At 42.7% G+C, this 26501-nt stretch overlaps 1 protein-coding gene across 1 annotated transcript in view; it reads right to left on the reverse strand.

The window, feature by feature from the left end:
* The window catches only part of UBAP1 (ubiquitin associated protein 1), a 176739-nt gene that overhangs the window by 48285 nt on the left and 101953 nt on the right, over window positions 1–26501 (reverse strand). The window contains exon 5 of the mRNA XM_078674714.1: window positions 5579–5779. Coding sequence (XP_078530840.1) covers window positions 5579–5779 — 201 coding nt within the window. The remainder of the gene's footprint in view (window positions 1–5578; window positions 5780–26501) is intronic.

The raw sequence follows: 26501 nt of genomic DNA on the forward strand, positions 1-26501 counted from the left end.
GCGCCAGAATTCTTTCAGGAAGTGTGGAGACATTTACAGGCATTTACTGACACGCACATTATTTGTGGGGGGGACTGGAACGTGACAAGAGTAGATGGGGTGGATCGCTCACTGCATTCATCAGAACAACACAAACAAGCAAGGATCAAGCTAGATCATATGACAGACCTATCACTGACAGATATATGGAGGCACAGACACGCTCTCACGCCAGGAGCCACTCACATCTCTGCGATACACAAAAGCTGGTCACGTCTGGACTATTGGTTGGGCACAGATAGCACTGCTTTATGGACACAAGACATATCCGAGAACGCTATCCGACCACAACCCTGTACTGTTGAAACTCACGATACCACAATACCACAATACACTCCACCACGTTTCATTGGAGATTTAACTCGAGTGCTCTAACTGACACTGTTTACGCTGACACCATCCTCACAGCAAAGGAATACTTTCAAATAAATGCACCAGTGGTCGAAGACCCGGGCCTGCTGTGGGAGGCCTTTAAGGCCACTATAAGAGGCGTGTGCATAAGCACCACAATAGGCGTACTGAAGGACATCAGACAGCAAATAAGACGCTGCGAAACACGCATGAAAGAGATAGAGGTGGCCTATGAGTCCAATCAGGATTCTACACTACTGGGGGAATTACGCCACATACATACTGAACACCAAACATATATCGAAGATGAAATAAAATACCTGGACCGGAAACACACGGCCAGATCTTTCGGCGGTGGGGGCAGACCTGGTAGTGTACTTGCAAGAAAAATTTGTGAAGGTAAGGTGAATACGACTATATTACGCGTTAAATCGGGGGATGGCACACTGCAGACACAGGCTGAGGACATTCTGGATAGTTTGGTCGACACATACGAGACACTATACAGGTCACAGAGTATAGAGTCTGAGGAGGAAATCCTCAACTACCTGAATGATGTGGCCATAGGCTGGCTATCGGATGGCCAGAGGGAATATTTAGCTCAACCTATTACAGTGGAAGAAGTGACTGACGTGATCAAATCACTCCCCAATGGGAAGGCGCCGGGCCCCGACGGGTACACAAAGAGTTTTACAAGCAATACGCGGAGGTCCTCGCTCCCTACATGGTGGAAATGTATGGGGCATCTTTCGAACATTCGGAACTGCCCCCCACTCAACGGGAGGCTGTAATAATCGCCCTTTTAAAACCTTCTAAAGACCCGGAGATATGTGACTCTTACAGACCACTATCACTCATTAACGTGGATTCAAAAATCCTCGCGAAATTGCTGCCGATTAGATTGACCCCGCTGATGACAAAACTGGTCCTCCCAGACCATGCGGGTTTTATCCCTACAAGGACCACGTCCCATAACACCAGGTCACTGTTTGCCCTTTCACACTATCTCCAACCCTCCATGAAGGCAGCGGCGGTGATGTTCGATGCTGCCAAAGCTTTCGACTCCATTGAGTGGAGGTATCCGATTACCATTTTAAACAGAATGGGCTTCCCCAAGCATTTCGTACAATGGGTGTCGTTGATATATACCAGACCGTGTGCTCGGGTTCGTGTGAATGGGTATGTATCGAATATCTTTCAGATAGAGCGAGGCACGAAACAAGGGTGCCCACTATCACCCTTGCTCTTCGCGCTGGCACTCGAGCCACTTGCTTGCATAATAAGACAGAACTACAAATCCTCGGCCCTGCAGTTTCGCTCCAGACCACTTCATATCTCGCTCTACGCGGATGACATGTTATTATATGTTCGCGACCCTGACACTCACCTACATAGTTTGCTCAGAGAGTACATCAAATTTGGAGGTCACTCAGGCTTAGCCATGAACTGGTCCAAATCCTCCATTATCCCTCGGATACGACGATTCCAATTGATATTGAGTATCCACTGGAATGGCAGCGCGATCCCATACGATATCTGGGTGTGATGTATCACAGGAACCCTGCGGTGGTGATAAGGACAAACTACGGAACGGCAATCTCCAAACTAGAAGACAAGCTGCAGCGTTGGATACAACTGCCATTGTCTCTGGCTGATCGCATAGCGATAGTGAAAATGAATATATTGCCTAAACTGTTGTACCTATTTAATAACATCCCTATTACGCCCCCGGGAGAGGTCTTCCGGCGCATAAAATCGCTTGTACTGAAACTGATCTGGGCGGGCAAACAAGCCCGAGTGGATCTTCAAACTCTGACTCTTCCATATATTCGTGGAGGCTTCGGGGTGCCAGATTTTCTATTATATTATCTGTGTGCTCAGGCACAATACGCTGCTTACTGGTATCATGAAATACCGTACTTGACCCACACTGCTATTGAAGAAGGAGACGCGGAGCCGATTCCATTAACAGCGATACTATCTCATGTCAGACAGCCTCTACATGCCCACGACATCAATACCATAGACACAACGATCAAAGCCTGGCGGAAACTGGGACAACTGGCACATAAAACCCCGCTATATGCACCTGTAATGCCATTGACTCACCATCAAGAATTATCATTAACAGGGGAAAAAGTGGGTATGTCACTACTGCAGCGTGCAGGCATCGGTACAATGGGGGACCGGTTTCATGAGGGCACATTCTTAGACATAGGACAACTGACGTATATCCAAAATAAAACGCCCATGTTCTGCTTCACATATTACAGACTAAAGCACGCGTTGAGAAAACTCTACCCCACGTTCCCCGACGAGCCAGACAGTCTGCACACACTTCAGATGATCATCACAACCCATGACTTATCGTATTTAGTGTCAAGGCTATATACCACAGCGCAGGCTGAAATCCCACACACCACTGATAAGGCTAAAGCAAGACGGGATGTAGCATTAGTAGACCCATTGACAGAGCAAAAATGGCAACAGACGTGTGCTCTAACAGCTTCTAACTCCTAATGGCAACCTTAAACTCATACATTTTAAATTCATACATCAGACATACTACACGCCTACGCGCATGCTTAAATTTGGCTTACAGGATGAAGATCGGTCCAAAAGATGTTGCAGAGAGGGCGCGGATTTCATACATCTAGCATGGTCCTGTCTTCAGGTGCATAAATACTGGGGGGAAGTAACCACCACACTCTCTACCATGATACAGGCGGAGTTAGAATGCACGATAAGAACATGTTTACTGGGTATCGTACCGCGACTCAAAGCCACCAAACGTAAATTTTGTGCGATAGCCCTGTTGCTGGCCAAGAGGCAAATTGCGCAACACAGTAGAAAGGTTCCGCAGACATCTAGGTGGCTGAGAGACATATCCAGCTGCAGAGATAAATTATTGACATTTGAGGAAGAGCTCCCAGCGAAATCCAGCCCTAAGGATGTCTGGAGCTACTTCACCGACTACATGCTTACACTAGGAACAGACACGGATGAATGACTTGACTGTTCTACATGCGATGCACGATCTGTTGTTGGGGGGAGGGGGGCACTATACTGTCCAGTCGGGAAGGACAAGACAAGACTTGTAGGATTTGAAGTGCTAGATCGTAATATTTATACTGGTTTGCTTCTTCGGTCTCTAAGTTGTAATTAACTGTTCCTTGCTGTCAATTACAAAAAGTATAAAAAATGTATGACTTCATTTACAATGCAACGCCGCCGGACCTAGTGTTGTCGGCTGAAGGGCTGTGTAAATCCTATTTATAACAATTTCGATCCTCGCAGCCAGCCCCAGGGTTGTAGGCTCATAGCCGTGTATACTTTATCGACAATACAATAAAGGTCTTACAAAAAAAAACCAAAAAAAAAACCTCCTCATCCACGCACACAAGGCGCTCCACAAGACCGGCCCAGCCTACCTCAACAGACGACTACTCTTCTACGTCCCCAACCGCCAGCTCCGCTCCGCTAACCTCTCCATCGCCACCATCCCGCGCATCCAAAGAACAACCACCGGCGGCAGATCCTTCTCCCACCTCGCCGCCAAGACCTGGAACACCCTTCCACTCAGCCTACGACAGACCCAAGACCTGCTGACCTTCAGGAGGCTACTCAAGACCTGGCTGTTCGACCAGTAGCGCCCTCCCTCATCTACCTCCAGCACCTTGAGACCCTCGCAGGTAAGTAGTGCACTCTACAAATTCTGTGATTGATTGATTGAAATGCTTGGTGGTGCCCCTGCCCCATTTAATGGCACCACCAGGCTAAAAACAATATATATGTAAAAAGCCCTTGCTGAGCATTAAGAGGCACTCCTTGCTTAGATTACGGAATAATGAATGAGCAGCACTTGGAGCTCACTTTTTATTCCTTTTTCTGTATTTATTTTTTGGGAGCCTTGGTGCCCACCCACATCTTCATTTTTAGATATATCTCTCTCCCAGTGGCAGTTGCCACAGAGTAGTAATAGTTAGGTCTGTGTTTCCATAGAAAATGCCTTTTTTGGTTTGCTAATAAATTGGGTGCCTTTTGATGAAAATCAGTACGACTTCAGGGGCAGGCTCTATCCCCGGGTCAAAATATAATAAAAGAATAGAGTGCACACAGCCCACTCCATGAGCCTATAATGACCACGAGGACCCCATCCCCAGGGCCGACTTATATAGTTATAGGAGAGTTGGTACACAGCCTCCTCTCAGAGCCACAGATTACCACGGAGACCAAACCCGCCCCATTGAAAGGGGAAGGGGGACATCCAGCCCCTCCACCCCCATAAAGGGCCGCTAAAGACCCCAGGGACCCCATCCCCGAGGCCAGCACCACTATGATTTCCAGGGGAGCTTGTTTCCAGAACACAGTTTCCCTGCCCAAGTTCAAACTTGTTGCACCCACTTGGCGGGAGCTTTCAAAATAATTTAGTCGGTTGGGAGCAGACTTGTTTCTCTGTCCATGCTCTTTCAAGCCTAGAAACTCAGATTTTCCCCAATCGGCAGGAGCAGGAAAAACCACGTAGGAACCATGCCGGCTCACGCAGCACCCAGGAAGGGTGCATGCAGGGACCCAGCGGGCCGTGGGGCCCTGGAGCTTCCCTCCGTTTGCCCCCACTAGAGTGTGCTGTGGGTGCCCATGATGGGCTCCCAAATAAGTGCTATTTATGGTGTGACCGGGCCACTACGGGCTCTGGGAGGGGGCTGCACATCTCTCCGTCCCCTGTGGAAGTATGTTGTAGGCCAGGGGATGGTGCCCAAAGCCACTATCGGCTTTTGGAGGCGGGCTGCACATCGCTCCCTCCCCTTTGGAAGCATGTTTTGGTCCAGGATGGTACCCCTGGGGCCACTACTTGCTCGGGAGGCATGCTGCGCACCTTCTTCCCCTTAGAAAAAGAAAGGCTTAGGAGACCCCGTCCCCGAGACCTTCATTTTTTAATATGTGGCGGGGTGATCTGCCATCCTCCCCGAATCTTTAGGGCCGCGGGGACTCCATTCCCCAGGGCCTTTCTTTTTCTAAGAGATGCTGCTTGGCACTAACCCTAAGCTGATGAGCCATGAATCTTTATTCCACCATTATCTTTTATTACTATGCAGTACACATTGCTATTACTATACAATGCACATAGTGCCATTTGAGTGTTGTATTAAGATATCTAAATGTCTTACACTGGTACATATGTACTTACCTGCTCTACATTCTGCCCTTGCTTCTGCATGGCTCTCAGGACATGTTCATAGGCATATCCCATGCTGACAATCGTCTCAACGCACTGCCTCTCCGTACCAGAGAGGGCATGCAGTAAATCGGAATAAGGTAGCCCGCTGGGTAACCTTGTACAGCTGGTGTTATTGGGCACTTGGGACACGGTGACATGTGTGGCAGTAGTCTGTGGAAAGAAGACAAAGCATAAGCTTGGAAGATATTAGGACCATTATCACTCCCAGCAGCAAGCATCGGAGGCAAAAACACAACTGTCTTAATAGATTTAAAAAGCAAGGTGTCACAATACGATTTCAAGGGAATGTAGTGCAAGTTTCGATAAGCAAAATCTTAGTGAAGTTTTCCATAAAATATATTTACAGACGATCCCTAGATCAATGTGTCCCACACAATCAGCGATAATGGCTAGCCATCAGTAACTCGAAATATATATACCGATGCTTTCATCTTGAAACACCAGCTAAAATGGCAGTTCCATCTAACATTGTACGGAATGTATACAATAAATATCGTCCCCATACAGATGAATGTATTAAGCTAATATTTAGTGCCATGTTTCTAAACCAGAACTGTTTGATCAACGCAGACATCACAGTAGCAGTTTAGGACAGCAGTCAGCTAGTCTAAGGTAGCTGATGTGGAAGTTTTTTAGGTCTCGCGACCTATCGATGCGCGCATGCGCATCGAGCGGAGCGAGAATTCAAGTGGCGAAAACATCATGAAACCACCAGCTTTTTGCTGGCGTTTTCATGAAGTTCATGTGAACCACGTGTTCAAACATGAACTCGCATCAGCCTCCCTCCATTTGCCGCACAGCACATCAAAGGGCTTCGCCCAGCGTGCGCTCTGCGGCTTCTCGGCTTCTCCTCCCCTAATTACAGCCTTCCTTGCATTTCTCCTCCCCCTCCCCAGCCAGCTTCCCCAGGCCGTGTTCCCTCAGATATGCTATTGCATATCGTTTGCTACCTCTTGTATTTTGTTTGCTCTTGATACTTGCACAACTGTCACTATTGCCTCATGTAACGTAACATTTGCTTTTGTAACATGCTCACTTGTCATTTTTGCTTCATGTATCACTACTGTTGTCCGCACTATATAATAAAAAAACGCCTCCCTCGCTCTTCTGCTGCCGCCATTGCCTTGGGCTCTCGCGCTCCTTTCTCCCTCTCTCCCGCTGCCTAGTCCTCCCACCCCCTCCCTCTCCAGTGCGCGCTCCACTCGCATCTGCCTGCTGCTCCGACCCAGCAATGCCGAGAAGCTTGTTTCCTCTAGTAACATATCGTTTGCTACCTCTTGTATTTTGTTTGCTCTTGATACTTGCACAATTGTCACTATTGCCTTGCTTTTGTAACATGCTCACTTGTAATTTTTGCTTCATGTATCACTACTGTTGTCCTCGCTTTATAAAAACTGCTCCCTCGCTCTTCTGCCGCCGCCATCGCCTTGGGCTCTCGCGCTCCTTTCTCCCTCTCTCCCGCTGCCTAGTCCTCCCACCCCCTCCCTCTCCAGCGCGCGCTCCACTCGCATCTGCCTGCCGCTCCCCCGCCCACCCCCCCCACTCCCCCACCCAGCAATGCCGAGAAGCTTGTTTCCTCTAAGAACATATCGTTTGCTACCTCTTGTATTTTGTTTGCTCTTGATACTTGCACAACTGTCACTATTGTCTCATGTAACGTAACGTTTGCTTTTGTAACATGCTCACTTGTAATTTTTGCTTCATGTATCACTACTGTTGTCCGCACTATATAACAAGCATTGGCATAGCCAATAGGTCTCGCTTGTGGGACCTTATAAGTATTTAGTTTTGCAGCACAATATCCTTGTTGCATAATCGGATATTGTGCTGCAAAACTAAATACTTATAAGGTCCCACAAGCGAGACCCATTGGCAATGCCAATGCTTGTCTTCTGTGAAGGTTATTGTCTCAACCACAGATGCAGTGTTAAAACTGAACAAAACTTCAACACTCGATGCCTAACTCCAACACTATCCGTATTTCATGCTACAAATTACCTGCTGAATATTTCAAGGATCACACGACATGTGATATGCAAGAAGTATGGTCACGTCCACCTATATATTAAAGAATCTAACAAGTGCTGCTAGGGGCTTCGGGTTCACAAACTTTATGACTGTGCACACAACATATTACACACTTTTCTGTGCCAAACGTTGAATGAAAAACTTAAAATGGCATGAGGACCTCTAGCCTGGCCCTCAACATATCCATATTTTCGAAAATATCCAGATTCCGTTGGGCACTCAATTGTTTGCGAAGGTATTTACCAGTCTTTTTCTTTTTAAAAGACTTTTTACTGGCATTTGTTGCATATCAAGTTACATTTGCAGTATGTCCGATTTATACATTTAAGGTTTCAAGGAGGCTTTCAATAGTTGCACTGTCTGGAGTGACAAGTTAACACAATTATTCTACACACCACTGTGCCATATTCTGTACGGAGTCTCATAATACCATGTGGTACTCATTCTTTTTGATAATGTCTATATGTTTTTCATAAGTCTTAACCTCATGTCTTTAGGAGCAATACTTCAACGCTGATCTTTTCCAAATGTTCTTTAACACTTCAAACTACAAACGTCAGGATCTAATGGTGTAAAAATATGGCTGCACTTTGATTTAGATCGAGCACACTTGGAGAACTTTATATACAATTTTTTGCAGTACATTTCTTCTCCATATTGGTAGATAAAAAATGAGAATTAATGCATGTTATTCAAAAGTATATTCAAATTGTAGACTGGCGAGTACATTGCTGTCTAAGGACATATGCCTCATCACTCACATGCTTGCATCTTTCATACAAAAAAAAAATATATATATATATATATATATATATATATATATATATATATATATATATATTGTTTAATGCATGCTACAATAAGAGGTCTTTCTGAAGGATTTAAACATGGTATCACTCAAATTCACCAAGCATTTATAATGTAATTCTACAGGAAATATCAAACCGATCTCTAGCATGCCATCACTACTGCCCCCTTAGCACTGCACCTTCACCCGTCCATTAGTTTAATCTACAATATAAAGTAAATGCAAAAATCACACAGAAAAAGGATCCGTATTTCAAGAGAATAATGAGTGCCACTAAGCACTGTGGATCGTTTTTTAGTCCCGTAGTTAAAGGCTTTTTGATTATATGAGTCGCGCTTCATCTTTAGCATTATAATGTGTCAAAGTGCATCTTTTTAGATCTGTTATCAGACTAGGATCAAGATGCAATTAAGAACAATTAATAATGGCTCCAGTTACCCAGTCTTCTAGGTTTGGATAAAGCTGTAAACTTTCACATATACAGTTCGAAAAATCTACAAACGATTCCGTCTTGAAGTCAATAAAACTGTACAAGTTAGTTCATTTTGGATGTGGTATATAAACGTAATCCAGACTGGACACCGCAGTGAAATAATGTATGCATTATCTTTATGAAAATATTGTATGATAGTATAGGACTTCTCATCAATCAAATTATTTCCATCGCAAAGGATCATAAAAGTACAAAGCACATAACTAAAAGGAGCCAATAAAGTGAGCTTACATAAAATAATTTCCATATAAATAAATATAAAATCAGATGGATCTAAAAACTAGGTACATCGTAAAGTGCATTTAGTGTGCTTAAACCACAGGGCATAACAATTTCTAGACAGATCGAAAGAAGTCTGCATGAGACTAGATTTAAGATCACTTTAAAAAAATGTGGTACATCATAAAGTGCATTTAGTGCGATTGATCCACAGTGCATGCCAATATCTAGACAGGCCACAGACCACAACTCTGTGTGTATTTGTCCTCAAAATTTTTAACACCTCAAGGGAGTGGCTCGGGCTGACTAGTTTACAAAGTGGTATCATTTTTTCCTTAAAATTCTGTAATTTGGACAAAAGAATAACATGCACAATGGATTCAGGCCTAGCATTACAGGCAGGGCAGAGGTCATTATTAAGAACATCATTGCACCACTTTTTACTAAACAGTTTCATCGGTATGGTCAAACAGTTTCGTCGGTATAGGACCTACATATGGTTGGTTGGTTACCTATTTGAATCGGAGTGTTTTGCACATTCATATAAAGAAACACAGAAAATTCAATTGCATGACACTTGAAGGAATTAAAGACAAACAAGCATTGGCATAGCAAACAGGTCTCTCGCCTTTGGGAGCTTATAAGTGTTTAGCCAGAGCTATTGGCTTTGCCACGGTCTTTAAACTATGCTGTGTAGAGCATTGCGGCTACTGTGAAGCATATTGAAAAGTTATAATAAAGAAGTGTTAAGCATTTTTGTACAAGAAGACAATGTACAACTGAACGACCCATTAAAAAAAAAACATTCAAAAATGTCTACTTGTTTTTTTGTCCTTGCAAAGCGGGCAACTTCTTTCTGTCGGTTCTAATGCTAGTTTGTTATAGTTTTTTTTTTTTGTGGCAGGGGGCATAAAGAACGGGATGGCAGAGGTTGAGAAATAGTACCTGAATTACAACACGAGGAGCAGAGGGAAACTAGGGGAGAATCAATAGATGCCAGATTCTGGGAGCAAAGTGAGGTGGTGCTTAGTGATGCTGAGTTAGTGGTGTGCTGGTGCAGACCTGATGCTCCGGTGATGCTGAGAGGTGGTGTCCTGTTGCAGAGGTGCTCAGGTGATGCTGTGGTGGTGTTGAATCACGCAGAGAGAGTGCTATGCTGATGTGGTGCTGAGTGACGCCGTAGTAGTGGTGCTGCACTGGTGCTTAGATGGTGCTGAATGATGCAGAGATGGTTCTGTGCTGAGGTGGTGCTGTGCTGATGCTAAAGTGGTGTTGCACTGGGGCTGAGGTAGTGCTCCCCTGGTGCACTGATGTGGAGGTGTTGCTGTGCTGATGCAGAGATGGTGCTGTGGTGGTGCTGAGTGATGCTGTGGTAGTAGTGGTGCTTAGATGGAGGTGAGCTGGTGCGGAGTGGTTTTGAGGTGATGTTGAGGCGATGCTGCACTGAAGCCAAGATGGTGCTGCTGTGGTGGTGCACTGATCAGGTGGTGGTGCTGTGCTGATGCAGAGATGGTGCTGAGGTGGTGCTGCACTCATGCTGAGTTGATGCTACACTGGTGGTGGTACACTGATGAGGAGGTGTTGCTGAGATGGTGCTGTGCTGGTGGTGCTGCTTACGTGATGCTGAGTGATACTGAGCTGGTGCGGAGTCATGTTGAGGTGGTGGTGCGCTGGTGCTGAGCTGGTGCACAGGTGGTGCTGAGTGATGCAGAGATGGAGCTGTGGTGAAGCTGAGTGATGCTGTGGTAGTGCTGAGTGATGCTGTGGTGGTAGTGGTGCTTAGATGGAGCTGAGCTAGTGCTTAGGTGGTGATGAGTGATGTTGAGTTGGTGCAGTGCTGAGGTGATGCAGCACTGAAGCTAAGATGGTGCCGCAGTGGTGTTGGTGCACTGATCAGGTGGTGGTGCTGCGCTGATGCGGAGGTGGTCTTTGCTGTGCGGGTGCTGAGCTTGTGCATTATCCCAATTTACATTTCCCCTTGCTACGGCTTTACCCTCGTCACCACTACCTCGGAATTGGGGAATAAGAGCATGTGCAGAAAATGTAATAATGTATAAAGAAACAATAACTGCACTTATCAATCACCACTTCTTGCACCAGGATGTAATTCAGGTGCAAAGTTTTACCACGAATAGATCGTAATTGAAAATTTTGGTAGGTGGCTGTATGTTTACATAAAAATGTAGGGCAAGGCTTAAAATAAGAAAGGTGAACAAAATGTTTAGTCAGTTGGGTGCACTCGTCTATAGTCCAGTTGAATTCCTTCATCCAATAAGAAAAGGCCTTCGACCCTCTGTTAGCATGCCACAGCTTGAAAGCCCGTATATCTGAGAATTCCGTTTTACATTACGTACATCTATAAATCAGTGCTTGAATTGGAAATTTAGAAGTGTCTGTAATCTTCCAATCAAAGTACTGAACCTTTTCTGAGAAGTCCAAGTACTCATACTCTGCCTTTCAAAACAAAGTAGTAAAGGTACTCAGTGCCTGCTAACCATGAAACATATGCCACGATGATTTAAGTCTAATAGCCCGATCTTGTGATCTGAAACAGTCACACGATTCTGATTAAACATGCCTCTTGTTGGCTCCATACCTTTAATATTTATAGGCTTTCCTGTTTTCAGTTTCTATTTTTGGTAAATTCTGGTGGGGTTTTTTCAGTTTTTTCAATACCTGAAAAAACAGTGGTTATCAGTGGTTACACATTATTGCACCATTAAAAACAACTGAAAAAGTGTTTTTCCGGTGTTTATGAATTTTAATTTAATTTTAATTATTGCTTGCTTTCTGCACTGATAGTGCATGCGTATAGGCAGCGTGTGCACTGGGTATATGAGGACCAAATACATTTTTGCTGCACCAGCATGGACTACAAAGTCAATACCATTCTTCATTAACTGTGAAAGATTGTAAAGATGCTTTCAGTATACCATCTAGCAAGTGACAAGGATCTCTTACAGGGAAGCACTTCAGCTCAGGTATAGATTTTGACAGTCCATCATACAACTTTTTCATATACGTAGCTACTTTACTGCAAATACAAACAATATCTCTCCAATCTTTATTGAACTTGGTAGGAACGTTTTTCAGCAGCATTCCAAGTGTAACTGTGTTCCATGTTTACCAAACGCCTGGTGTCATGTTTTCACCACTATCTATTTATTTATTTATTAACAGTTTTCTATAGCGCGTACAAAACCCGTGGGTATCAGAGCGCTTAACATCGCATGGCAAGAGTTGAAACAACAATGTGTAGAAGTCAACAAGATCTTAGCAACAAAAAAAAAAAACTTAATTGGTATTACTTTAGACCTAGTCTATAAGTATCTAATATACTGTTTTCATTTAAGGCTCTTTCAGTTCCATTCCTATGGTGAGTTTCTAGAGATCGCCCCATAATAAGTCTTAGATGGCGATATGTCGTACCTATGGGAGGAACTTACTCATAAGAAAGAGCTTAGTTTCCCTCTTAAATATGATAGAGTTTGTGATTTTTCTGATGTTTGCGGGAAGGGAGTTCCAAATTCTGGGGGCTACGCCTGAGAAGGACCTCCATATGTTCTTTTCTTCTTGAAGATTGGTGGTCTCGGGAGTAGATTATTTGCCCTTCTGGCTGGTCTATTTCTTCCTGCAATTTCTATTTTGTTGGCGAGATATCTAGGTGTGTTGTGATGAATCGCTTTATGAGTGATACATGCTATTTTCAGCTGTACTCTAGCTTCATATGGTAGCCAGTTTAAAGCTTTCAGGTGAGGGGATATATGGTCAAATTTCCTCGATCCTGTAATAAGCCTGGCCGCTGCATGGAGGCAGGCTTTTAGGGGTGCTGTGGAGATTTTTGGTAGTCCTGTTAGCGTTGTACATCCATATTCGATCCTTGATATAACCAGTGATTGCACAGCTAGTTTTAGGTCGGTCTCCGTTAGAAAATATTTCATTATTCTCAAATAGTTCAAGTGGAAACGTGCGTTTTTTGCCATTGTTTTGATCTGAGTTTTCATATCAAGGTTCTCATCCAATGTGGTTCCAAGTGATTTCGCCGAGTCAACTAGGGTAGGGATGCAATTTAACGCTGTGATCATTTTGGACCATTCCTTCACTACGGATTGATTCTTTTGTGGTGTGATAAGTAAGAATTCTGTTTTGTTTGCGTTTTGCTTGAGATGATTGTTGGTTAGCCATTTTAGCGATATTTTGAGGGCTTCATTCATTGTGGTAATGTCTTCCAGGTTCGAAATCTTGATGTAAAGTTGCGTGTCGTCCGCATACATGTGGTACGCTATTTTTGATTTCTTCAGAATTTCTGTAAGCGGTTCAATGTACAAGTTAAACAATGAAGGAGATAACGTGGATCCTTGTGGTACTCCGATTGTGTTTGGGCATGAACGAGAAAGCGATTGGTTTACTAGGAATCTCTGAGTTCTGTTCTGTAAAAATGATTCGAACCATTTCAGTACAATGCCAGATATTCCCATCCTGTCATGAAGTCTGTTCAGTAAATTTTCGTGATTAACTGTCAAATGCTGATGACAAGTCTAGGAGGATGAGTAGACAAGATTGATTGCGATCTAGTGCTTGAAGTGCATCATCGACAATGTGTAGGATAGCTGTTTCCGTGCTGTGATCATCCCGATTGACAGTCATCTAGCAGTGAGAAGTTGTCAATGTGTCTGCTCAGCTGATTCTGTACACATTTCTCTATCAATTTGGCCAGAAAAGGGATGTTGGTCACTGGGCGATAGTTGTTTGGATCTATTGGGTCGACTGTGGGTTTTTTGATGATCGGGACCACTTGTCCTGCCTTCAGGCTTTCTGGGAGGACCCCCTGGGAGAGTGAGGCGTTTATAATTTCTGTCCATATCGGGATCGGAGTATGGCTGATTTCTTTTAGGCATTTCGATGGTAATGGGTCGTTATAATGGTTGTTGGGTTTAGTGGTCGCTAGTGTTTTAGCAATCTCATTTTGGTTCAATAATTTGAACGAGTCCCAGTGTGCTCTGTTTTTAGTCGTCTTGTCCGCATGATTTGGATCAGCTTGTGATGGTGGTGTATTGTCATCGATGTTATCTGCAGCGATCTTAAGTTCTTCTTCCAGCTTGTTGGCTTTGTTAGTGAAAAAGGTAGAGAATTCTTCACAACTTAGTTGCATTTTGGTGACCTCTTGGACAGATTTTGCCATCTTGTTTGATTGCTGTTTTATAATTTCAAACAATTTTCGTGGTCTGTTTTTAGCGTTATCCAATTCTGTTCTGATAAATTCCTTTTTTGTGTTGGTGATCTTATTATATTCGCTTCTGATTTTTCTGAGTGATTTCAGTTCAGGGGAAGATGGGTGTTGTCTCCATTTTCTTTCTGCGCGTCTCAAATTACGCCTTTCTTCATTCAATATTCCATTAAACCATGGGTTTCTAATCTTTTCCGTAACTCTTTTCAATTTGAGTGGTATGGTGGCATTGACTATTTCCGTTACTGAGGTAGTGTAATGGTTCGTTAGGTCGTTCACCTTTTTCATGTTGACAGGTGGGTTTAAGTCTCTCTTGCAGCTTTTAATTAGAAGATCCATATTTGAGTCTCTGGTATCTCGTATCCATCTTTTCATTTTGTTAGTATGAGCGTTTTTTGTCTTCTCCCGCGATGGTATTAGGAAGGTTATGGCGTGGTGGTCTGACCAGTCGCAAGGTTTTGTGGAGAGCATTGAGATGTCATTATTCTTGGAGATAATCCAGTCCAATGTTGCTCCTTTCGAATGTGTTGGTTGAAGACAAGCTTGGGATAGTTTTAGTTCGGATAAGAAGTCTTTAAAGGCGTTGACCTGTTTGTCGTCATTGTCGTTCCAGTGTAGAATGAAGTCACCTAAAAATATATTATTAATGTCGGTGTTGGCGTTGGCAGTGATGATCTCCATCAGTTGGTCAATGAAGTTCAAATTGTTTCCTGGTGGGTGATATATGGCATGTAAGTTGCAAATCTGTTTATTTGCCGATCTTACATTGAGCCCTAGGTATTCGCATGATTCGAGGGGGTCGGATTGAAATTGGCCGACTTCTAAGTTCGATCTGTGGATACACGCAATACCACCCCCTGTCTTTTTCGGTCTGTCCAATCTCAATATGTTATAGTGTGGGGGCACCAGAAGGTCCAAGACTGGGGACGAGGATTCAGATAACCAGGTTTCGGTAAGGATTGTTATGTCTATTTCCTGATTGATGATGATGTCAGCTATGTCAGAAGCATGCTTCGCTGCGGATCGACAATTGAGCAGTAGACATTTTAAAGATTTCTCCGTTCTGGTTGTGATCACGTTTAACGGATCAGTGGTTAGATGGATTTGTTGTAAGTTGTTGAGATTTAGTTTCCTCTCAGTCCTCGTAGCTGTTCTGTGGACGTCCATCGGTACACTTTTGATTTCCTGCGCCTTCCGGGGGTCTGATGTCTCGTATTCTCGGAGTAGAGATAGTATGTCTTCTTCAGTTAAATAATTTAGATTCCTATCCGGTCTGTTTTGTCTGTTTGACACTGGCATCGATCTTTTGTTGTTGATATATAATGCTGTGTTTACTAGCTCTCTGATGAGTTCTACTTCGTTGTGAGTATTTTCTGTGATAACACATAGATGCTCTATCCCTTTCATAGTGTTTTTTATTTCCTGTGATAGGTTGCTAATTTGTGTATGGATCTCGAAGATTTTCCTCATGATCTTAGGTGCCGTAGAGTGAGTACTCTTCAGTATGTTTCGATCTTCACATTTTTTGTTCCCGCATTTCCGTTCTGAGCAATGCATCAAGGACTTCTTGGTACTTTCCATAGGTCGTTTTTCTCCTTTGTTATAGCTTGCGTCGTTGATCGTTCTATCCAGGTTTGGTGAGCCACGTCTGTTATTATTTGTATTTCGCGTTCTCTCTAATTCATTCCCGTTTAATAGGTTTTCTTTTCCGCATATGGCTCCTGGTTGAATGAATTGTTCCTGTGGGCTTCTAGCTGGATTGCGGTTTTGTTCGTGTTCCTGTCTGTCTCTGTTTGGGGTAATATTTATAGGGTCGATATCTGATGAGACTAGGTTGTCTGTCGGCATATTCTGGAGTTGTAAAGGCCAAGTGTCTCTTATTTTCGTATCTCGTTTAGGTTCTTGTCGGTCACTGGCCGGGGTAATATTTATAGGGTTACTGCCAGGTGAGACTAGGTTGTCTGTTGACAGATTCTGGAGTTGTAAAGGCCTAGTGTCTCTTAATTGCGTACCTTGATCCGGTTCCTGGTGGTCTCTGGTCGGGGTAATATTTATACTTATAGGATTACTGTTGGATGAGACTAGGTTGTCTGTAGACGAATTCTGGAGTTGTAAAGGCCTCGTGTCTCTTAGTTGCGTAACTTGATCCTGTTCCTGGTGGTCTCTAGTTATTGTGCTACTACTAGTAGGGTTGTTGTGTGAGACAGAATCGTCTTCTGTATGAGCCCGGTGTAGTCGAGGGTACATGTTCTCCATATTTCTTTTTAAGGCTGAGAAGATATTCTCGAATTTTTCCAGTTCGTCGTTGTATCAATACTATTCCATTCTTGAAGATTGTTATGCAAATGTCCGCTCTGAGGTTAGGTGATGCTCTGGTCATAAATTTTGTTCCATGCGGGATGTTGGTTGTGGATTTAATATATAGCATGTTTGTAAAGGCATTGCGCCATTTCGCCCTTCTCCTGGTGAAGAATATCAAATCTTTCATGAAGATTCCTTTATCCATGCAAAAGGAAGTGTCAGAGATCAATGTGTCAGGGTTTTTCCTCAATAGGTTATGCTTGAATTTTTTGGCTGCATTTTTAGAAAGATAGGTAGGGTATTTTATGATGTATGCATTCCTACCTATTCGTTCCAGGTAGGTGTCCTCCATATTGAGTTGTGTGTTGGCGTACTAAGATTAGTTGCCTTCTTCCTGATGGTATGGGTATTCTCTTTGCATATATTACGGACTCAAAATTATAATTATAATTATAATTAAATCTGGTAGTATCCTAATATTATTCTCTTTATTGTAGTAATTAATTAAAGAAACTGATTTATGGTTCCTCCTCAGGTAGGTATGGGTATTCTTTGCATTTATTACTGGCTCAAAATTATAATTATAATTAAAATTATAACTGGTAGTATCCTAATAATATTCTCTTTATTGTAAGTAATTAATTAATAGATTCTGATTTATGGTTCCTCCTCCAGGTAGGTAGTTTCCTCTGGATTCCTCTGATATCAGTGAAATATCTGATAGTTGAATACTATGTGCTTAAGATGTTTGTGCTCTCAGATGCTTGGTGATAACATTCTTTTCACATATACTTGGAACTACGTCTAGCATTGAATGTTTAAAGACTGGGAAGTTTGGCCATTCACTCACAATCAATACTGACTCACTAGAAAAGGGGGCTGATGTATCAAAGGGTTTCACCCATTATCTGTCTGTGAGTAAATGTGATGCTACATATTAGGAACGATTCTTATGAAAGCAGCCAGTTTACCCATCAGTAAAATCAAATGTAGCCAAAATGTAAAATATAATTTTTATATTTCCTGATTCTCTACAGTTTATAAAATAACTAAATAAGTGCCTAGAGATAGAATACTCTATATGCACTTCAGGTACGGCTCCCTCTCAGTAGGGGAAGTGACGGTAAAACGGTCCACCAATAACAGAAAAGATTGCCCTAGTTGTCAGGCCCCTGTGGAAAGCATTGCACACATCCTGTTTGCCTGTCCAGCGTACAAACTGCGGTGGAAAAAATGGTTGAGCCCGCTTTGCCGGCAGTTTGGTACACAGGATCACCATGCTGCACTGCGTATTCCTAAAACTGACACCAGACCTCTTATAGATTGTTGTATGGCAAAGTATTTGGGCCAAGCGTGGCTGATACGAAGAAAATTACTTGTAAAGAATATGTAGTAGTTTTAACCCCTCAGCCAGCAGCCAAACTTTTTTTAACATCACTGCTGGAAACACTATCAGGCACAAGCACTTTATTTCTTCGATTTAAACATTGGCAACCTCCCAAGTATCTTGAAACTTTTTGTATGCATTTTAACGCTATGAATTATTATTAGTTTTAACTCTATTTTATGATGACCAATTGTATTTATGTCACTGCAATTTCTTGTGTTATTCTTGTTTTTATGTTTCTTTTATGACTCGTGTTGAAATAAAGCTTGTTGTGATGATGATGATGAAAATAACTAAATATACCCTAAAACAGCCTTTTAAACACTGCATCTTTAGACTAAAGAACACAAAAATGAAAAAAGCATAAGGAAGAAGAGACCATGTTTTAGAGACATACCTTAACAAACCTCAAGCAGAATAACGTTAGCCCAGTCTTTCTTGATGCTGCCTTGTATAACAAAGTAACATTGCATTGGCCCCTTTAGGAAGAAATAAAAATGACTTTCACTTATCTTTTCCTTTCTTTGAATGGTACTCAGATTGTGGTTGCAAAGGTGTTTTTTCAGTGTTTATATGTTTACACCGTAGATGGCTATTTTCCTCAGGGAGGGGTTTTATCAGTTATTATAGGTTTAAACCTAAAACCAGATGGCCTAAATATTTATAACCTCATACAATTCACCTAAAGAATGTTACAGTCCCTGTTCTTTGAAAGTGTAACACAGAAAAGGCGTTGATCCTGATCAATACACAAACACTTATGGGCGAGCTATTTCCGGTTTTGGTACTTCATTTATGTGGACGCCTTTCCTGTGCTCTGCCCTCTGGTACACTCATTACAGATAGCTAGGTCCACACAAAGAATGCCAAGTGCTGTCTAGAGCCCTTCACCTTCCTGGTTGTAATCTGGAATCTCTCCTCCCATCCCAGAGAGGCCCATGTCAAGGAGCAAGTAGTAAGCACGATTGTGTTCACATCCAGACTCATTCAGTGACTAAGCGATAGACAGCGGCCCGCCCAGCAGCGTGGAGTGAGCGTTACTAACACCCACAATAGTAATAAAGTGCCATGGCAGAATGCACTCAGGCGCAGACACGTGCCTGAGGCAGAAAGAGTACCTTTGCTGCGCCGTAACTGGTGGTTCTTAGTGTGTGTGGTAAACACGGTTAGTGAGTCACATTCCGTTGGGGGAGGGAAGAGTGAAGAGGAGGAGGGAGCCTGATGAACTCAGGCAGGCACTTAGCAGAAAGGACGGGGCAGCCCCATTTATAATCCGCTGGAGTTTTGGGCGACTGTTTGTACGGTCCAATAGTAAAGGTACTAAGCTGTATTTCCTGGGGTGGAGGGGAGGAGGGAGTGACCTGCCAGATGAACACTGCAAACCTTTTATCAAGTCTGCTCAGAGCTAGTGAGGGGAGGTGTCCTGGGTGGGGAGGAAGAGGCTCTCAGAGGTGCAGAAGGGAGTTCTGCTAAAGGCAGGAGGAGACTGTCAGGGCTGGGGAGAAGCCACCGCCAGACTAGAGTAGGAGCAGAGAGCCAGTGGTGAGGAGAAGCCCTACTCAACAGTATACGAGGCTGCCAGAGTGGAGGAGATGAGGAGGCAGCCCTGGTGAAGGGAACAAGATAAAAGTGAGATGGTAGACGTACCTGAAACGGGCGCTGTGCTTCTACACAGTCGAGGTAAACAAGAAAAGAGTGAAGAAAGGATCTTAAATTAAAAAAATAAATAAAAAACCTACAAAAAAACAGACCACAGTAACGGGGGCAGTCGCCTGGGAGGGTCGGAAACACCAAAAGGTGGGACTAACTAAACATATCCACCAAACAAAAGAAGTCCTTTATGATGGGCACTAATAGGAGACAATAGAAAACATAGGCGGGCCTTCAAGCCCTACTCTAGATACTACACGTCTCTCAGAGCAGCGCATGTGCACAGCTTGGCTCAACCAAAAAGTGCTAGATATAATAATGATATTAATTCAATGAGCGTCTTCATTTTCAGGCTGAATTCCACAGAGTTAGGCACAAAATGTATCCTCAGGGACAGTATGACCAACAGGGTGGTATCCAATTGCAAAACTCTCCTGCTCCTACACGAATAGTACCTGCAAGGTATACCATCAGCCAAGGTTGATCAGCTGAGTAGAACATTTGGTTTGACACGCATACCTTAATCTTAGTTTCCAAGTTGGTGTTTACCACGCAAGCATCTGAATACTAATCCAAGTATCTTGAAAGTATTGCTTCACCAGATGTGGAGGGTATCCATGACAGCTAACTCTGCATCCTTCTTTCTGAAATCACAAACCATTTATAGGGCAGTATTTTCAATAGTATCAATGTTTCCCTCGTAGACCATAGTACTTAAATCCAATGATTAATTTGCATAATTTACCAATTCAATTAAAAAAGTACACCCCTAAGCAAAATCAGTTTGTCTCACAATATCTTTTTAATTATATCAAAAGGTTTGTCGTTATAAAATATTTTTTATTTTTGTCTTTTTTAGATATGGTGGGTCCGGTATGTAACATTTTTTAACAGAATGTCTTGAGGGACATTGAACGTATAGTTAAACATCCTACTAAACCTCGTTTTAATATATCTAAATCAGAAAATATGGCCCTAAACAATATTAAAAATAATCACAATTTGATTGTGAAACCCTGCGAGGGGGCATTACTGTTTTTGATAAAGAATTGTACAATCAGAAGATGCAGGACATGTTATCAGTGCAGGATCACTATAGACCAGCGCAACCTAGAGAGCTGACTAGACAATACTCAGATTCATGAAATGACAAATGAGGCTCTTAGTGAAGGCTATATTTGTGACGACGAACATAGGTTTCTCAACAGAGAATGCCCAATTATATCTGCCTTATATGGCCTTCCCAAAACACATAAAAACGGGATATGATCAATAAAATTGAGGGGACCCGCTTTGATTGCAGGACGGAGACACTCGTGACGCTTGACATGGAGGCGTTGTACACCAACATTCCTCAGTGTCAAGCGTTACAGTCTGTAGCTGCCCTCCTGCAGAGATTCCCCGAGAACAGACCAGATGGGTTTATCCTGCAATGTCTTGAATTCGTACTGTTTAACAACTATTTTGACTTCAATGGCTCCCTATTTAAACAAATCAAGGGGACATCAATGGAAGCTTCATGTGCCCCGAGCGTAGCGAATGCGTTCATGGGGGAGTGGGAACTTACCAACATATTTAATGAGGCAGCACCATTCTTTGAAAATGTCTCCCATTGGAGACGTTTTATCGATGATATATTCTTTGTTTGGAGAGGGGAAATGGATATATTGCAGGAATTTATCTTATGGCTGAATACAAGTAATAACAACCTAAAATTCACTGCAAATTGGAGTGATAGAAAGGTAGAATTCCTTGACATTACAATTGATGGTACTGAAGGACAGCTGAAGGTTAGCCTGTATAGGAAACCTACCGCGAAGAACACTATCCTACAATTTGGCAGTTTTCACCCGAACTGCCAAAAAGACTCGATACCGTTTGGAGAGTTCCTCCGTATCCAGCGGAATTGCACGGATATGGAAGCCTTTCATATACATGGTGATGCTCTCAAGACGAGACTTTTAAACCGAGGTTATCCACATCGGTTAGTATGCCATGCGTACAAGAGAGCCAAGTACTATAATAGAGAAGCCTTACTACAGGGAAGTACTCGTGCACCACGTGACCAAATTGTATGTGTGATCAACCACTCCTCCATGAACTTTAAGATAAAGAATGCCATCAATAAAAATTGGAGGATCCTTAACACGGACGAAAATGAACCTCATTTACCCCGACCACTAGTTGCGTACAGAAAAAACCGGAACCTCAGGGATCTGTTGGTTCATAAGCGAGAGAGAGTTAAAGAGAAGACAATACAGAGATCGATTACAGGTTTACCATGTATTTTGGGAAATCATAGATGTGGAGAATGCCACGCGTGTGGGTCAGCAATCATCACAGACTGTCTCAAATACAACAATGTGGAGGTAAAACTTAGATCTTTTACAAACTGTAGAAGCAGCAACATTGTATATATACTCTTTTGCCCCTGTGGTATACCATATATAGGGGAAACAGGCCGTGAGTTCCGTGTACGACTGAGTGAGCATAAGTCTGCAATCAGGACGAAAAAAAAGTCGGCACCATTGGTCCAACATTTATTTGGATTTGAATCACACAGAGGAAGATCTGCAGTGGTGCATTTTGGAAAAAGTACAATACAAAATGGGCCAACCGATAGAGATCACACGCAAGAATCGTGAAACGTTTAGGATTTTTCACTATAACAGTGTACGGAAATACTTGAATGAAGACATTGCCTGGTATGTCACCAAATGACCTGTGATCTCTTGTAGATCAGAGAAACAAGTACAGCATGAAGAAAAACAGTGAGAACCATGTAATCATGGGATATCAATACTCTATAATTATTATCGATGTAGGGAGCAGTAGGACTAACATTATTGCCCAGTATGAACTTGAAGAAAAATTAGGCTATTTTTATATCAGTCTATGGCAGATGGCCCAGAGTAGGAACAGTAATAACTGTAACTTTTTATTATAATCATGTTGGCCAAATACTATAGTATCCTATCATTGTGACTATTGCTAAAGGATCTATAACGAATTGGCTAAGCTGTGCCATTAAAATAAGTTGATAAAGGGTTAGATGTGACATTTTATGATTAACTTTCTTAGCGGACCAAGAACACTCGATGTCTTGCCGTGTAGTTGTTTTAGGACACTGTTGAACATCGCTCCAATATGGCGAGTGTTATCCCACTATAAGAACACCGATAATCGTAGGTGAGGATATACAACAGACTACACATTACAAGATGGTGGACGCGATTAGTCCTCTTTCTATGGCAATGCAGTTTGCGTGTCGTCTCCTCGCGAGAATATGGACCCGTCGGTCGATTGTGAGGAAGACGGCGTTTAGTATTTAAAGCCGACATAAGCAAAGCGGCACGAGTATAATTTCTTCGGAGGTGTCATTGGGAGACCGACACAGAGGCAACGATTATCCATAGGACAAGGTAAGAGACCGAAAATAATAGGATGATGGCTCTTGCATTGTATTTTATGATGGCTTGATGAGTCGTACTGGACTACGCCTTATAGAAACTGGGGACAGCCGGGGTTCCCGGGTAGCCGGACATCTCTTCTTAAGAAGTTCTCGGGGCAGGACACAGATCGGAATCAGAGTCCATACTATGCACTACGTCTTGGTGATAGTGATTTTTAAATAACCTGGGCTTATTTTGAGAGATGGTGTTCCTCTTCTCCTGAATGAAGGGATTACGCTAATCGATATAAAGAACCTTAAGTTCAGGATTAGACAGTGTGGCGACGGCACATATTTTGTGCAAACCTATGTTATTAAATAGCCATTGATATGTCAGAACATAGTAGTATCTAGTGCTTATATGTGACTCTTATTGTAGGTACTTCATAAGCATCACCATTCCGGACCACAACAAGTTGCCACGAAAATACCTACACTATAGGTTTGACCCATTGGAATTGATAAGGACATTATTGTAGTCCTTCAGGTTAGTAGAATCACCTATATTGGATTAGTAGATAACGTAGAACATTAGATAGTATGATATTAAGACAAAATTGTATTTAATTTTTTCCTATGAGGACGGTATATTTACTAATCTCTCACTGCATTGGAATAGGATAGTCGACTATGTGAACCATGCGTACTTGATGCCTTTGTGGGTAAGTTGGTAACATGAAAACAACCCCTAATATGTGATTGATTTATGATGGCGACACCAATATGCTAATAGGGGTCCCTTAAACTTATCACTATAGGAAGTGTGAATAGGATCTCCCGACGCTTTAAACGGACAACTCTGATTACTAGAAAATATCTACACCATTAGGACATTGGTGGTTAAGACTTACATGCAAGTTTGATGGAATATGACATATTGGATGACGGTGTGTATGAAAGGACTATGTGGAATGGGGGATGATGCGTAGATCAATTAGGATTACAGCTATATGTAACTGAGATTGTAGTGTTTCCCTGTACAGATCGATTAATGAACCCTACTGGGGTATCTTGGGACCCTTTTCTAATTTCCGACCTGAATGAGGGAATAGGTATGATGTGTCCTCTCCTGAGTCGAGTGTGGGGGAGGCCGTGTTGGATTAGACAATTCAATTGAAATGGTATTTTTATGTAATGTTTGTGTAGGTACACCATGTTGATATTTTGTTATATGTATTTGTAGGTCCCCTGGAATCTACAAGTGGTATATCTAACAAGGTCCTGAAGAAGGTGGTTGTCGAACATCATTTAATCCACCGAAACGCGCGTAGACCAATCTAGTGCAAAGTCTCATACATTGTTATTGAGACGTCTTGAGTACCATGTTGGGATATAGCTTGCAGTAATGTTTTGGGAGTGAAAGTAGTGGTATGATAGCTGGTATAAGTGTGTGTGAAGTGATCCAGGGGGTGTAGTAATACGTGTTTTTTATATTTGTATATTTTATGACTATCATGGCTTAAAGGAAATATATGTATCACTGACCATATGTATTGTAGGACGGAAGCCTTCATTATGTAACTTTGATGAATTGATGTGATAAAAAAAGACAAAAACAAAAAATATTTTATAACAACAAACCTTTTGATATAATTAAAAAGATATTGTGAGACAAACTGATTTGCTTAGGGGTGTACTTTTTGAATTGAATTGGTAAATTATGCAAATTAATCATTGGATTTAAGTACTATGGTCTACGAGGGAAACATTGATACTATTGTATGTTCTTTCTCCTCTTTTCCCTGACCACATTGGTTCTATAGAGGGGGTCCCCAAATTTTGCATAGGGCAGTATTTTCTACATAACGCAGGAAGTCTGGCATGCTGGAAATCTGTTCCTTGAGGATACACCCAGCCTCAATGGAGGCGAGTCTGTGTGTTAACCACAATCCAGGAAAAGGACGTACTTTGTCCTTTAGAAGACCCCTCACTCACCAACCTAGTTGGTGACATGCTTCATCATCGGGGTCCCACCCGGACAGCCGAATGCCATCCAGGTGTGCTGCGACACCTGATTACAGTGGAGCTGGATTTTATTTCTTTTATATGTGCAAAGGAGAGAACTAGGTGTAATTAAATGTATCCGGTACTGCCCGCTTACGTGATTTATTCTGGGGTGTAACGGATATTATTAAAACAAGGAAGGCACCTGTTGCCCCATTAGGAGAGCTGTCGGTGAAAAAAACTATACAGGGTGTGGGTTAAAAAGGTCTACATGTTTCTACCTATGTGTAAGTTTAACAGGTATTAGTCAGGACCATGGGGTACCTTCGGGAAGGTGTACGCACGCTAAGGCGGACCCTATCCTCGTAGGTAGCAGGAGGAGAAACTAAAAATGAATCTCCAAAAAGCTGTTTTCTTCTTTTGTTTGTAGAAAAAAGCCTGTGGAAAAAATGAGGGAGAAGGGTTGTGGATAACGGACATACATATATATAACATACATAAGACACAATCAGTGAATCGTGATGTACATCTTCATTCATCAAAGTCTTGATGTGAGGGACGTGTAAAATAAGTCCCAATATCGCGGCAACCTGCGAAATTACATACCACATGGTAGCACACCCAATGTATCATAGATACTGAAATCACTTGGTGTCAGTGCTAGCCTTGGAAAGGGGCACTTAACACGTAATGGGAAGTCCTGGGTGTTTATGTCTCAATTGCTGAGAAAAAGCGGAGTCGTCGTGGAAGTGAAAACGACTTCGCGTGATTTAAAACTGCATTCAGTGAGAACGCATGTAGTGCGTGAGTTAAAAAAACAGGTCTGGACGTGCTACACCAACCACACATTAACAAAAGAGCGAAGGTGCCTGGTATTGGGAGCATGCACAAAATTAGTGAGAGTAAATGGAGGCTGAACATCTTACTAGGAGCGTTACTATTCAATGCTCCATGAGCCACCCCGGGACAGGCACTTTACTCGTTACGATCTGGCAGAAAGTAAGATACAGAGTTTTAACGATATGCCGATATGAAAACTAAAAGGCTATAGGCGTCCCCTCAGAGGAACAATCTTACTTGGAGGATGGGAGGGCGCCGTTTGCACCTAAACCGTCACCGCGAGTGCTCCGTGTGTTACTGGGCAGAAACGCCGGCGTGGTAATTGAGTGTACCGTTTCGGGTTGGGCGTGGTTGGCTCTAGCGTGTCATCGGTAAACTAGCCAATGGGGTGGCGGGCGTGTGGGGGTGTGGAATACTGCATGTCACTGTTAACGTGGCCAATCAGAGTGGGGGCGCTAGAGGGCCGGTTCGTGTTTACTTCGTTTCCTCGTAATATTTTCTCTTTCTTTCGAGTACAAATCGGA

Source organism: Lissotriton helveticus, chromosome 2_1, assembly GCF_964261635.1.
Source record: "Lissotriton helveticus chromosome 2_1, aLisHel1.1, whole genome shotgun sequence".
Taxonomy (NCBI): Eukaryota; Metazoa; Chordata; class Amphibia; order Caudata; family Salamandridae; genus Lissotriton; species Lissotriton helveticus.